Here is a 14,230-nt window from a genome sequence, read left to right on the forward strand (position 1 = left end):
GATGTACACATTGCTAAACTTGAGCAGACAATGATGACTGCTGTAGGGCTGGTGTTTAAGAGTATTTGTGGGATTTTTCCCAGGTGTTAGTTATGCCCTGGGCAGCTCATGAGCAGCCTGAGGTGAATTTTGTGCCCTGGAGAAAGCCCTTGTCAATGTGCTCACAATGTTGCTCAATGTGGTTCTTTTTTGGTGGTGTTTCAGTTTTAGAGCATCACACAAGGCTGTCTCTGGTTTGTGGGATGCAGCAGAGCTCAGAACTGGCCCTGAGTGCCAGAAGTCCTCAAGAGTTTACATCTCTGGCTGCTGTTTGTTCCCTCACAGCCTCAGCAGTGACCCAAGAGTGTTTGCTCTGGCCCCTGCCAGCCCTGACTGCTGGGTGACTGGGACAGGAGCCACCAGCTGTGAGCTGCAGCCAGACAGAGGGAAACCCTGTAGTGGGGGTGGTTCAGGGCTGTATCCCTGTGGGGTCAGCCTGGTCTCTGTCCATGTGAGGAGGGAGGTGATTTGCATCCCCACACTCAGTGTGGTGATTGCCCTTAATGATGCAGCACCACAGAGAACCAGGGCTGGTGAAGGGCTGTGGCTGGTCCCTTGTCCTGTTTTTCCTGCAGAGTGAAAGGGGCAAAGACACCACTGCACCTGCCTGGGACGGTTTCTGGGAGGAAAACCAGACTGAAGGATGTAGTCAGTGCATAAACTTGAAGGGAATGACTTGGAATGTGGGGGCTGTGCCTCTGCTGCAGCTCTCGGGGGCTTTATCATGACAAGGAGGCAGGAGACCGCTGGTGGTCACTGTAATATTTCAAAATAACTTTAAATTTTATTTATATCTTAAAAATAAACACCAGTATTAAAATAGCAGTAAACAGAGTAGTGTATTAGAGTGGCAGTGAGCGCTGTGTATAACTCCAGTGCAAAGCTGAGACGGGCCCACGAAGAGGGCAGCAGGGTGGTGCCCAGAGTGAGTTTTGGGGGGGAAGGTTTATAGTTTCTTGGGGGGATGTTTCCCAGCTCAGAGCAGGCCTGGCAGGGGCAGAAGTTAGGGGGAGGCTGGGCCAAGGAGCAGGAATGGGGGCTGTGACAGGTTTACTTTTGTGAAGGGCTCAGAGCAGAGCTGCTTTCCCATGCAAAACCCTTTTTCCTCCTGGTCCTTATCCTTACCGTGTTCCCACCCCACACAGTACTCATACACTTGCAAAGACACACATGTTCTCTGACATACGTGTTTCCCTCCACAGGCCCTACCTGTGTGCTCTGAGGTCTTCTGGCCCATCTGTTTTTCCTGACACTGTCCTCCCCTTTGGGATGGAAAGTGGGCAGAGAGGGACTGGGCTGTGGGCTCTGGCTGTTTGCATAGTCTGTGGGACTGGTTAAATGGGGAAATGTTTAGGAGGCAATTGCTTTCTTTCCTTTGGGAGAAGGACCCCATGTGGGGTATTAGCTGGGCAGGCTCAGTCCCCAAACACGTCCTTGGCCCTAAGCCCCTTCTGTCACTTGGCTGCAGCCCCAACTGCTCAGAGGTTTTGCTCCCATTGAACAAACCAAATCCCGAGTGATTTCATGTGGAACTCCATCCTTTGGCCAAGCAATATAATTTTTTTGCTTTGTGTGCATGTGCTAGAAAAAATAAAAAAAAAAAACAGATTTCAGCCAGGAAAGGAAATGGCAGAAAAGAAGGGCAGCAAGTATGTCAGACTGGAAGTGCTCCCAGCCCACGTCCGAGGCAGCGTTGACCAGCTGGTGTCCCCTCTCCCAACGTCCTGCACAGCACTGTGACCCTGCTCAGGGCCAGGAGTGTCACTTGCCCTCCTGGCTCTGTGTCACCAGCACTGCTGCCTTCTCGGGGCTGCCAGAGCACAAACCAGGGGCTGGTTCTGCTGGGTTTGTTCTCTGCTGTTCCCTCCTCGCAGAGGGCTCGGAGGCAGTGCAGCTCCGGTGGTCATGGCAGGGAGCAGAGGGGATGGGGTGACTTCTGCTCCTTGCATGTCCCATCCCGAGGTCACTTGATGCCTGGCTCCTGTCACTTGATGCAGTGAGTTGGCCACGTGTGAGTGGAGACGGGCAAGGGAGGCTCAGGGACAGCGCTAGTGACAGGACTAAAGCTGCAGAGAGCAATTTGGCACAGAGGGGTGGCAGGTGAGGGGACATGAATCACAGCCCAGTGCTGATGGTGGCTGCTGGCTGGATCCCAAGGTCACTCTAATTTGGTTTCTTTGGACTCCCAGGGCTCTTCATGGCTGTCGGTGATGCCGCCTGCTGCAGAGAGAGCAGTCACAAAATGTCACCAGAGACCCCTCCAGTGACTCCTGGTCAGGGCCAGCAGGGCTATTCTGTTTGCTCCTGCAGCCCCTTCCTGGAGACCCTCACCTGTGCCACGGCCCTGTCCCCTCCCCTGGGGTGACCTGCCCACCTGAGTGTGGGACGTGGCAGGCGCCGGGGCAGTGGTGTGGGACATGGGCAGTGGTGTGGGACAGGGGCAGTGGTGTGGGACATGGGCAGTGGTGTGGGACATGGGCAGTGGTGTGGGACAGGGGCAGTGGTGTGGGACAGGGGCAGTGCTGTGGGACAGGGGCAGTGCTGTGGTACTCACGGGCAGCTGAGCCTTCGTGCCGTTGAGGTGGGCGTAGAGGAGCGCGGCGATGTCGCTGTGTCCGGCCTCCAGCGCGATGGCCACGGCGTTGTTACCATCCTAAAAAGGAAGGGAGAGCACGTGGGAAGGGGTGTGGGGACAGGACACGGCGTGGGGCTGCCCAGGCCCGGCGGCAGAGCCTTACGCTGTCCACGATGGAGACGTTGCAGGCGGGCTGAGCCAGCAGCAGCTTCACGGTCTCGGCGCGGCCGTGCTCGCAGGCGCACATCAGCGCCGTGGAGCCCTCCTCGTCCTGCAGGTTCACGTCGGCCCCGCAGGCCAGCAGGGCCTCCACCATCTCCTGCCGGCCGTGGCTCACAGCCAGCATCAGCGCAGTCTGGCCAGCCTGCGGGGAAGGGACACTGCCAGGCCACCCCTGCCCCTGCTGTGCCACCCGCTTGTGCCCCCTGCCCTGCAGGGCCGCTGCCGAGAGCCCTGTGCCAGCCAGGAGGAGCTCCTAAGGTGATGCCCTCCCCGTGTGCTGACCCCTCCAGGTTTTAGAGCCACGGTCCTGCCCTTGGAAGAGCTGAGCGTGGCTCTGGCAGCTGCTTGGGGGTGTGGGCAGAGGGGTGGGATGTGGTGGCCCCCAGCCCGTGCCAACCTGGCTGGCCTTGGCGTTGACGTTGCCCATGCTGAAGAGCCTCCGGACCACGTTCATGTCGTCCTCCTGCTCGACAGCCGCCAGCGCCGCCAGCATGAGGGCAGTGTACCCGGCCTTGTTCTGGTGGTCCACGTTACAAATCCCTGCAGGGGTGGGCAGAGGGGGCTCAGGATGCTGGAGGGCTGGTGGGAGACATGGACCAAGCCATGTGCCTGGCTCCTGCCCTGCCTGGGTGCTGTAAGCCATCCCACAGCCCCGTGGGCACAGAACTGCTGATGGGTCCCCCCTTGAAATCCAGGCTCTCACCCCCCTACCCATGCACGGGCACAAGCCTGGGCAGTTCTCCCTGCCCCTCTGCTCCAGCACCTTCCCCAGGTGCCTGGCAGGCCACGTGGGATGTGGCCTGGGGTGGGGGGCACCGACCTGTGTCCAGCAGCAGCCGCACAATGTGGAAGTTGGAGTGGGAGACGCTGTAGTGCAGGGCCGTGTTGCCGTTCCCATCTGCCAGGTTCACCACGTGGGCCAGGAGAGCCGGTGAGACCTCGGCAAACGCCAGGAGGTGGTTGGCAACAGTGTCGGGGACGGACGACTTCTGGCTGGACAGACGGAACCACTCCTGCAGGACCAGGCTGCTGCTGGCCAGCTGTGGGCAGAGAGGGGCTGAGCTGGGGCTGGGGCTCCCCCAAAGCCTCTGCATGGGCCACCCTGCACCCACCCCCCACCAGTGGCCTGGTGGGGAGCAGAATCCCTGCTCCAGAGGGGGCTGGGTGAAGGCCAGACCCTGAACCCCCCAAACCCATGTTGGGATGGCCTGAGCTGAGTCCACAAAGGTTTTGGGGTATCTAGGACAAAGCCTGGAGCAAAGGGCTGTATTTGGGGGAAAGGTGCTGAGCCAGGCTTTGCTGGCCCCTCTCTGGGGAGGGCCAGCCCTGGGGGGATGCTGGCAGGGGCTGGGTGAGCCACCCCAGCACCTCACTCACCACCTCTTTGCTCTTGGTGGCACCGGGGTGGCCCAGGTGGGTCTTGACGATGAGACAGGCCTCCCGCATCCTGGGGCTCAGCTCGAACCTGGGGAGAGCAGGGGGGCATCTCGTGTAGAGCTCTGCATCACCCCACCAAACCCTTGGGGTGGGGCACCCTGAGCCCCCCCGTGGAGCTCCCCAGTGCCTGTGAGCCTCCACAAGCTCCCCAAGGCACAACCTCCAGCCTGGTGGCTGCAGCCTGGCAGCTTCAGCCTCTGCAAACCTCCGCAGAACGGAGCCTTATACGGATGTGCTCGGGCACGATTTACCCATTCTTAGGCCAAATTTTTTCCTTTTGTTGAAAAATGCCATTGAGGACTGTTGGCTTTTTTTGTCCCACTCCAAACTATCTTCTGCAGCAAAGAGGCATCTGGGGCCTCTTGTCCTTTCCTTAGCAGACCCAAGAAGCTGGAAGCATTGTTCCCTGATGAATGGTTTCTGCAGGAGCTGAATGTGTTTTTTCCATCGGCTGCACCGAAGCCATGGCAGATGCCCCAAGCCAGCAGGGCCAGTGCCAGCCCATGGCTCCCAGCTGCGCAGGGCCAGGGAGCCTTTCTCATCAGCACTTACTTCTCCTTCACCTCAGGCAGCTCTGGCAGGGCCACGTCAGTCCCCTGGCACTCCTGTCCTGGCTCACACGCGCCTTCCCCGGCCTCCTCCTCCGAGGTTTCGGTGTCTCCCTGCTCCGAGCTGTCAGAGCTGTCGGCCAAACCCTTCTCAGAGGAGCTGTCACCTTCTTCCTCTTCCTCCTCACTGGATGTGCTCTCATACCTGCACAGAGGGAGAATCCTGGGTGGCAACACAGCACCTGGCTGGTCCCCTCCAGGCCCTGCCACTGTCAGTGCCTCCAGCCCAGGACAGGGATGCTGGGGCCAGGACTGGCTCATGGGGGTTGCAGGAGCCCCCTCAGCACGTACTCCCCGTTCAGCACGCCCACAAACTGCAGGCTCTTCTTGCTGCCCTCTGCCTCGCTCCGGGGGGGACCATCCCGCTTCTTCATGATGGACTTCAGGGCTCCTGTGGGCAAAGAGGTGGATGTCAGGGGCCAGTGAGCAAGAATCTTAGAATCTTAGAATCACAAAACGGTTTGGCTTGGAAGGGACTTTAAAGATCATCTTGTTCCAACTCCCCTGCCATGGGCAGGGACACCTTCCAGCAGACCACCTTGCTCCAAGCCCCTCCATCTTGGGCCTTGAACACTTCCAGGCATGGGGCATCCACAACTTCTCTGGGCAGCCTGTGCCAGGGCCTCATCACACTCACAGGGAAGAATTTTTCACTAGTATCATCTAATCTAAATGTACTCTCTGTCAGTTTGAAATTGTTCCCCCTTGTCCTGTCACTACATGCTCTTGTAAATAGTCTCTCCTTGAGGCTGGCCAAGCACCCCAAACCCACCAGACCCCAGGGCGGGTACAGAAGGGACATGGGCAGCTGCAGGTAGTGTTGGCCCTGCAGGCACCGTCCCCAACAGGGCCATCCTCTCCCTTCCCACAGGAACATCCCAACCCAGACCCTGGTGTCATCCAAGGCATTGACTCACCAGTTGCAGGGCTTGGGGTGGCTCCACTGTCCCGTGCTGGGGACGGGTCCTGGCTGCTGTGTGTCGTGTCCAGCACAGCTGGCCTGGGGGCCAGGCTGCCTGGGCACATCCCCTCTGTTGCTCCCGTGCCCTGCACTGAGAGGCTGCTCGGGCCATTGCCTGGACCAGGCTCCATCTCCTTGCCCCCCCCAGGCTCTGCCTCCTTGCCCGCACCAGGCTCCTTCTGTCCTCCCACCAGGACGATGCTGCCCACGTCGGTCTGGCTGCCCTTGTCATCGCAGCTGGCAGCCGAGTCAGGCCCGACCGCCACGTCCCGCCCGTCGGGGCGGCAGCTCACCCCGACACAGGTGGTCGGGGGGCAGCACTCCACGCCCGCCTCCGCCGTATCTGGGGGGTCACCGGCTGCCCGGCTCTGCGTCGCTACCGCGGCCTCCACCAGCGCCTCGGCCACCTGCGGCTTGGCCGTCACCTCCTTGTCCACCAGCCCGCGGGGCCGGCGGGCGCACACCTCCAGCCGCAGCTCCTCCAGCTCCCGCGTGGCCTCCTGCAGGTGCCCCTCCATCAGGGCGATCACCTCCTTCTGGTGCCCCACCGTCTGCTGCAGCAGCTCCAGCTCCCGCTCCGCCTCGCTGGCCAGCCCCAGCGATGACTCCAGCACCCAGACGGCCGCGTCCCTGCGCTCCCGAGCCCTGCCATCCACTGCGTCACCGCCCTCCTGCTGCGACCGGTAGTAGAACACGGCATCTGTCATGGCCCGGTCCTCGCCCACCGCCACGGAGCGGCACGGCCTCTCGGCCACCCTGGGGCTCCTGCCTGGCCAAGCCCTGGCTCCCCGCTCCGGCACCGCCAGCTTCTCCGTCAGCTTCCTCAGCTCCGCAATCTTGCTCGCTCGCCCCTTCGCTGGCTCCACTTCACTCTCCAGCCCTGGTCGGGGCGGTTCCTCACACCCTGCCCCTGCCTCAGAGCCAGGGGGGTGGTCCAACGCCTCGCCAGGCTCTGCCGACAGCTTCTCCAGCAGCTTCGCCTTCTCCCTCTTCAGCTCGCAGATCTGTGTCTCCAGGAGGGGGATGGTTTTCACCTGCTCCTCCAGGTCCCGGAGCTGCCGCAGGGCCGCGGCCATCTGCTCCCGCACGTGCTGCAGCGGGGCCGTGCCCAGCCCTGCCGCCGGGGTGCTGCGCCCGGAGCTGCCGGGGCTCACCCGGCCCCAGCCCCCCTGCCCCTCGGCGCCCGCCGGCACCCAGCGGGGTGGCTGGCTCAGGGCGCCCGGGGGGCCACCGCGGGCGGGACCGCCCGCATCCTGCAAGTGGCCCTGCTCCTGCTCCAGCCTCCTGCTCGTCTCCAGCAAGGTCTTCTCCACCCGTGGGTTTCGCACGAGGCACTTGCGGGTGGGAGGTGGGAGCAGCCGCACGGGCGGTGGCGAGACGGGGTGGGAGGTTGGCTTGCTCGGGGGCTCCGGGGGTGCCCGGCCGTGCGGGGACAGCAGCAGCGCGGTCCTGCCCTCCTCGCTGGTGGTGGAGGTGAGGGACTCGGTGGAGGTCCAGGCGCTGGCGTGGCTGCTGGGGCTGCGCAGGGCGCTGGGCGGCAGACGGGACCCCTTCGCCCTGCGAGGCAGCGGCACTTTCTTGAGCGTTTGGCCACTTTCGATGTCATCGACGTATTTCAGGAAGTCGAGGTCCAGCAGGAAGCCATAGGGGGTTTCCACGGAATATGAGCTCTTCTCCCCGTCGTCCTGGTCCCGGTACAAGAATGGGCCCCCAAGATCTGCAAGAGGAGCAGGGACGGTTAGGCAGGGACCTGGGGGAGACAGGAACTGTCCAACTGGGTTATACTGGAATCTGCTGCCTGCAGGCCCTTCCCCTCCACGATGTGCAATGTGTCTGCCCCCAGCACCCTCAGTGCATAGGGTGTCACATGAATCCCACTCCGTGCTGGGGTTGGTGCTGGGGTTAGGAGCTCCCTTGGGATGGGATGGGACAGCTCAGCCCTGCCACCCCCCTCGTGCTCCTCCTGCTGTCCCTACCCGGTGACGACCCCGCTTCCTTTACCTGGGAGGTTCTGGTTCAGGGGTGCCGGCTGAGCCATCTTCTCCCCAGGATGCTGCCGACCAGGGGACCATCAACCTGCAACAACAACGAGGCCACATCCAGCCAAATCCTGTGACCTGGGGGCCGGTGAGTCCCAGGAGGCTGCACCCCCCTGCCCCCTGCCCGGGGAGCGCTCCGTGGCCGCCCCCCGCCATCCACCAGCCCCTCCTCGCCTCCCCCGGCCCCGGGGCCGCGGGGCTGCTGCTGGAGCCGCAGCCGGGCAGGCGCGGTGCTGCCTGCGGGGCAGGGATTGTTTGTACATTTAAGGAATGCTCTGCAGCCCGGCTGGGACGGCCACGCTGCCAGCTCCAAGGGTGCAGTCACGAGCCGGAGCTCGGCCGCACGGTGGGAGCAGGCCAGGAAAAAAAAGAGGCTGAAGCGGGTACAGGTACAATTCTCGGAGGGAAGTTTGCTTTGGATAAAGGGAATCGATGCTTTGGCAAAGCTACGTGACTGTGGGCAGCTGCCAGCACCCATCGGTACTGGGTTGTGATGTCCATCCTCACTGCCCAGGGTGCCCCACACAGGGGTGACCCTCAGGAGGGACCTGGCTGCTTCTCCCTGCCGATAATGTGGGATAAGGCAGGAGGGACTGAAATAGGAGCCTGGTTTTCCCAGGACCCTGGTTTTCCCGTGCCCAGGCACGGGCATGCTGGAGGAGAGCCAGTGGGATGCGGCTGCAGTCCAGAGGTGAGCTCATGGCTGGGGGTGCCGCCAGCTGTGAGCATTCAGCTGGCATCCACTGCAACATTTGGCACCATCTGGGTGCTGGGGCCCAGGTGGGAAGTGACCCTGGTGGGAGCTGGATGGGGCAAACAACACCCTGGGAGCATCCACCACTGCTGTGCAGCAGCATCAGGGTCCCTGGGCACTGGGGACATGGTGGCCCTGCCCACAGGGCACAGGTGGCCATGGGGCTGAGCAGCTGTTGGTGGGCAAAGCATTTGGCAACAGGCTATTTTCGGAAGAAAGCAGGGGAGGAGGAATGCTGCAAAGGAATGGCAGCTTGGGCACAGCCCTCAGGGAACCTGAGGCTCAGTACTGCCAAGGGAAAGGCACAGGATCTGGCCTTGGCTGCACAGAAACACCCGCATCCATCTCCAGATTCTTTACCCATGACAACCCAGACTTCTCTAGCAGAGATGCTGTGGCTGGCCCTGCCACATATCCCAGCTTGGGGATGATGTGACAGCCCATAGCTTGCACCTGCTGCTCATGCTGATGCAGCTGCCACTCCCCAGCCCTGGCACTGTGGCTGCCACCCCACAGCTCACCCCAACTGCACAGAGCCAGTGGAGCAGCTGTGGCAGTGCCAGGCCAGGCGTGGGCTGGGTGGGCACTGTGGCACCTTCCCACCCTCAGCCCAGGGCACAGAGTTGGGGCTGAGTCCAACTGGGCAGGGATGAAATGCTCCCCACCAGTCACCAGGATGGATTCTGGGGCTCTCCCACCCCTCTGCCAACCCATCCACAGCCGAAGCACATCCCAACTTTCACCTTCCTTGGGATCATCCCAGCTTTGAGCCAGCACCCATTCCACCTCCCTTGGGAGCATCCTGGCTCCATGCTGGCATCCAGCACGTGGCATCCACGCTGCTGGCTTCGTGCCTGAGAGGGTCCACACATCCCCCACCTCACCTAATCCCTCCCACCCTGGGAAGGGTTCGGCTTCCTCCCCTGCACAGCCCTTGCTGCAGGTAATTAAACAGTGCTGGGGCCAGCACAAACTTCCCGCCAGGCTCCACGCACGCTGTAAATCAAACGGGAGGAAGAGAGAGCAACAGGAGCCGGAGCCAGCGGGTGCGTTTCGTCGGGGGAAGTGGCCGGCAGCTCCCTTCCGCCGCCCGGCCGGGTATTGTCCTGCCTGGGGACAGGAAAAGCCTCCTCTGCCGAGGCCTGGAGGCCTCCTGAGCCGCTCCAGCAGCAAAGGTGCCCTTTGCACCAGCACTGCCCTGCTGTCCCCTCCACTGAGCCAAGGACAGGCTGTTTCTCCCCCTGCCACCTCCCGTGGCCCTTCAGCTGACACCAGCAGCCTCGTGGCTGCACCGCCCATCCCAAATGTGGAGGAAACCCTCCCACTGCTCCCGACCCCCTTTCCTTTTGGTATGACAGGATGGGCTGGACTCAGGACAGAAGCTTCTGCCTTCACCCAGCTCTGAAAAAAGGGGATGGGACCTGCCAGCTCCCAACCACGTCCAAATTGCCCCAGGGACCCCATGACGTGCAAACACCCCCTGAACCCTGCTAACTGTCCCTGGGCTGGGTGGGAGGTGCGGGGCTGGACAGGAGCCAGGAGGATGAGCAGTGGGGGCAGATGGCCCCAGTGTGCCAGCAGGTCGAGTCCCCCCAGCTGCGGCTCAGCCACCGTCAGAACCGTCCGGGCCTGGCTGCCACCACCATGGCACTGCTCAGAGCAGCCACTTTCCACCTGGGCTGAAGTCATGGCAGGGACAATTGGTGCCAAAGGCTGAGCTTTGGCCGCTCCCCTGGGCACTGGGGCTGGGTGCTGAAGGGGCTGGGCACACAGACCCCCTGGGGCCAGAGACAGGGGAACCTGCATGATCCCAGCTTCCTTCAGAAGCCACGAAAGCATTGTTTCTAGCCCCAGTGTTTCCACAGAAAAGCGGGATGCTACAAGCAGAGCACGGTGTGGAGGCTTGGCAGCGAGAGGAAGAGGAGGAGGATGCGCAGGGAACCAACCACCCTGCGGAGGCAGGGCTGTGCTGTGCCCTGGGCTCTCACCTGTATTCTCCCCTTGTGCTGTTGTACCAATGCCAGCTCGGGAAACTTGGGGCCAAAACTGGAGCTGCTTTGCTCAATTACAATAAAAAAACATCAGGGATGGGGCAGGCTGGGCACCTTGGCACAGCTCAGGTACCGTCCAGTCCCCACGCCCCAGCCCCAGCCAGCCCCCTGGGACCTTTGGCCTCATGGTCTAAGGGGTGATCTCCCCTTGGACTCCTCAGGCCCCTGTGCTGGAAGGAGACAGGCCTGGGAGAGCTGTTCTTAAAGCTCCAGGCTTCTTCAGGCCCTTTCCCTCTCCAGGGGCACAGCTATGGCAGCCCCCAGCCCGGCTCAGCCACATGCTGCGGTGCAGCCTGGGCTGCTCCAAGAGTGGGGCTGGGGCTGGACACAGGGAGGGCTCTCCCCGGCTCTCCTCCTGAGCCAGAAGGCTGAGGTCATGAGGAATGTGAGAAGAACAGAGTCCAGAGCAGCCCTGGCCAGCAGGACTTGATTTATCTCAGCCAGGCACGCTTCCCTCGGAGCTGTGCGCAGGCGATAAGCCCCGAACCTCGGGGCTGCGGCTGGCCCAGAGTTAAAGGGAAACCAGTGAGCAAGCACACGGCTTCCTCCAGTGCCAGCACCCTGCTGGGATTGGGGCTCCTCACATGGAGCCAGCTGTCACACATGCCCCTCACCTGCAGTGTCACCCGCCGGCACTGTGGTTGGATGCAGCAGGAGGTATCTGGGGCTCATCACACTTTCCTGTCCCTGTCCCATCCCCATCCCCTGCCGTGGGGCTGTATGGGAGGGCCTTTGCTCTGTGACAGCCTGTGCCCACTTGCCCAGGCCACCTTGGCTGTGCTGTCCAGGCTGGGGCTGCTTTCAGAGGAGCCGGATCCCAGGTGGGCGGGTGCACCAGTGCTGACCCAGGGAGGGAAAGGGAAACACTTGGATCTTCTCAACAGTGTAATTTCAGGGCTGGACTGTTATTTCTGGAGTGTCGTCATCACCAGCTCGGTTGGCTGAGAGGCTGCAGGGGCTGCCCAGGCTCTGTACCCACTCCAGCCCTCAGAGACCTCCCTGAGCTCACACACCACAGATGTAGAATCCATACACAGACTTACCCACGTGGGGATCAGCTCTATGTGCCCCTTCACACCCACAGCGTTATAGGGTCCCTTCAGCTCCACCAGAGACCATCAACCCCTTGCCCTGCACCCTCGTGGCAGCTGCCCAATAGCACCTTCCACCAACACCTCCTAATTCCCTTGAGGCTGCTGACGACACACGGGGTCAGCAGTGACGGCCTGGGCTTGCCCTGCTGCCAGGAGGGGTTCAGGGATGAAGTGTTTAAATTTACACCCCAGGTGCACAGCTGGGGTACACACACAGCATCATGCACAACCCCAGGGTGGGTTCTCCATGTGCACACAGGGGGTACCCCAAACCCCGCAGCACCCCTGTGCTCTCCAGCTCTCCAGAGGGGCCTGCAGCAGCCTGGGCTGTCACAGCCCCAGCCCTGTGGGTCCCAGCATTCCAGGGAGCCCAGAGTACCCCCAGCCCCGCGGAGCCCCAGGACCCTGGGGTGCCCCCCAGCATCCGCAGCCCGAATAGGATCCCAGGGAGCCCCCAGAACTCCCAGCCCCGCGGAAGTCCACCAGCATCCCCAACCTTACGGGTCCCCAGCACCCCCGGGGTGCCCAGTGCACCCTCCAGGCACCCTCACGTCGGGGCACCCGCCCTCTCCAAGCCCAGGGGACCCCCGGGGAGCCCCCGCCAGCCGGGGAACGTCCCAGCCCGGCGCGGCCCACCCGAGGTGCGGGCAGGAGCCCCGCTCCCCTCCCGCTCCCGCCGCCGGGGCCGCCCGGGCGGAGCCCTCGGGGCGGCGGATGCCGGGACCGCCCCATCCCGGCGCGGTCCCGGCGCGGCCGCGGGGGCTCCGGAGCGGCCCCTCGGCGGGCCCCGGGCGGCGGCGGGTGCGGGGCCCTGCGGGGACCGCCACGGGGACGAGCCCGCGCCCCGCCGGACCCGCCGCCAGCGCCCGTCCCGTCCCGCCCGGTCCCCGCCGCCCCTCACCGTGCCACCGGGCTCCTGGGCTGCAGCCGGGCCGCCGTCCTGGGCCCGGGGCTCTCGGGCTGCTCCGCCGCGCCGGGCAGCGCTGCCGCCGCAGCCCCGGGCCGAGGGCGGGCGGGAGCGGGAGCGGGAGCGGGAGCGGCCGGGGCGGGGCGGGGCGGGGGCGGGCGGGGACCGGCCCCGGGCCCGACGGGACGGGGACCGCCTCCGGCCGCTCGCCCCGCGGCGTCCCCGCTAGCCCCCTTCTCCTCCGGGGTGGAGGTGTCGCTGTCCCCGTGGCCCCCCGGGGTGGGATGTCCCCCGTTCCGGTCACCTCGGGGGAGGGGTGTCCCTGTGAGGGGAGTGTCCCCTACCCTTGTCACCCCCGGGTCCCCTGTTCTGGTTACCCTGAGGAAGGGGTGTCTCTTGTCCCAGGGAGCCCAGGAAGGGGGATGTCCCCTTCCCCTGTGTCCCCAGGGCCAGAGGATTCCCCGCGCTGGTTACCCTGGGGATGGAGTGCACCTACTCCAGTCCCGTGGGGACAGGATTCTCCCTGACCTGCCCGCCTCGGGGACGGTCACCCTGCGGAAAGGGGAATCCTTTCACGTCACCCCAGCGCTGGGGTACCCTCTGCCCTGACCTCAACCCCGCAGCTGGCCGGGGACCAGCGGGTGGCTGGGGTCCAGCTCCCAGCCCCACTGTGCTCCCCCCAGCACAGCCATCCCCCGCACCTCCTGCCCTCGTCCCACTCATGGCCGGGAGCCCTGTGCCGCTGGCCCTGGCTGGGCTCCCCGGCCTGGCCCCGCTGGGTTCCTGGCAGCCCTCCCTGTCCCAGCAGCGGCTGTTTGTCTCCTTTTCTTGCCAGCTTTCTTCCCCGCCTGCTTCCCGTGCTGGTCGTTCAGCCGCGAGCTCTGGGCTCTCCCCCATCCCGCAGGGACCCCGGCCGTTCCCCACCTCAGAGTTTGCCCTCACTAACTGCTCCAACTCCCTTAAACGCTGAAACCCTCAGAGAAGGACTTTTGCTTCTTTTTCTTTCCTTTTCAGCCCTGAGCCCCCCCCAGGTATTTTTCCACGTCTGTCTCTTCTGTAACGCTACTCACGGGAAGAGCAGGAGAAACAAGATGTGCTTCCCGATGTCCCTCCCAGCTGCCGGCTGGCAGTTTGGGGACTTCCTGAGAAAGGTTTTGCATCCGGATGGAAGTACCTTAATAGCCCTAATGGATCTACCTCCACCGACAGACCTCGTCCCTCTCCAACCCATTTACATACTTGGCCTCCCCAGCATCCTGTGGTAATGAACTTGGTGATTTCACGCCCTCATTCTGTCTCCACGGCAGGTCTGGAATAGCTCTGCTCTTGTCGATTCACTGACTGCTTGGCAAAGGAGTTGGTTGGATCCTCTGCACTGTGTAGCTCGCCTTCTTCATCCAGGTCAAGAAAGGTGAAGTCTGGCATGATGATCCAAGTCCCACCAGAGCCCCCCTTCCAGCTGCCCTGCAGAGCTCGTGCCCTGCATCCTGGCTCAGAGCTCCATGAAGGGCCCACATCCAGGTTCCTCACTCCTGCTCTTGGA

General features: G+C 63.1%; 1 protein-coding gene across 3 annotated transcripts; it reads right to left on the reverse strand.

Moving 5' to 3' along the window:
• Positions 1-792: 792 nt before the first annotated feature.
• Positions 793-13,862, reverse strand: LOC127481371 (KN motif and ankyrin repeat domain-containing protein 1-like). Of its 3 annotated transcripts, none has more exons than XM_051810585.1 (11): positions 13,758-13,862; positions 7,844-7,918; positions 5,799-7,559; positions 5,173-5,272; positions 4,826-5,026; positions 4,214-4,301; positions 3,657-3,876; positions 3,234-3,376; positions 2,778-2,978; positions 2,594-2,692; positions 793-2,259 (listed from the first exon to the last, which is right to left on the reverse strand). In XM_051810585.1, the coding sequence occupies exons 2-11, from the start codon at positions 7,878-7,880 to the stop codon at positions 2,203-2,205; spliced, it is 2,907 nt and encodes a 968-aa protein (XP_051666545.1). In that variant the 5' UTR covers positions 7,881-7,918; positions 13,758-13,862; the 3' UTR covers positions 793-2,202. The 3 variants fall into 3 exon arrangements, with proteins under 3 accessions (XP_051666545.1, XP_051666546.1, XP_051666544.1); XM_051810586.1 differs by lacking the exon at positions 13,758-13,862 and adding an exon at positions 12,682-12,825 and having other exon boundaries at positions 793-2,256; XM_051810584.1 differs by lacking the exon at positions 13,758-13,862 and adding an exon at positions 12,682-12,825.
• Positions 13,863-14,230: the final 368 nt, after the last annotated feature.

The sequence above is a fragment of the Manacus candei genome, unplaced genomic scaffold, assembly GCF_025592945.1.
Source record: "Manacus candei isolate 608988 ecotype Guabito, Panama unplaced genomic scaffold, ASM2559294v1 h1tg000078l, whole genome shotgun sequence".
NCBI classification, from domain to species: domain Eukaryota; kingdom Metazoa; phylum Chordata; class Aves; order Passeriformes; family Pipridae; genus Manacus; species Manacus candei.

Bases quoted from the DNA above. Each gene is read 5' to 3' on its own strand.
- LOC127481371 (XM_051810585.1), bottom strand. From the start codon at position 7,880: ATGGCTCAGCCGGCACCCCTGAACCAGAACCTCCCAG. The intron at 4,302-4,825 runs GTAAGTGCTGAT...TGCTCTCCCCAG, and splicing joins CTGCCTGAGGTGAAGGAGAA to GTTCGAGCTGAGCCCCAGGA. The intron at 2,979-3,233 runs GTTGGCACGGGC...CCTTCCCCGCAG, and splicing joins TCAACGCCAAGGCCAGCCAG to GCTGGCCAGACTGCGCTGAT.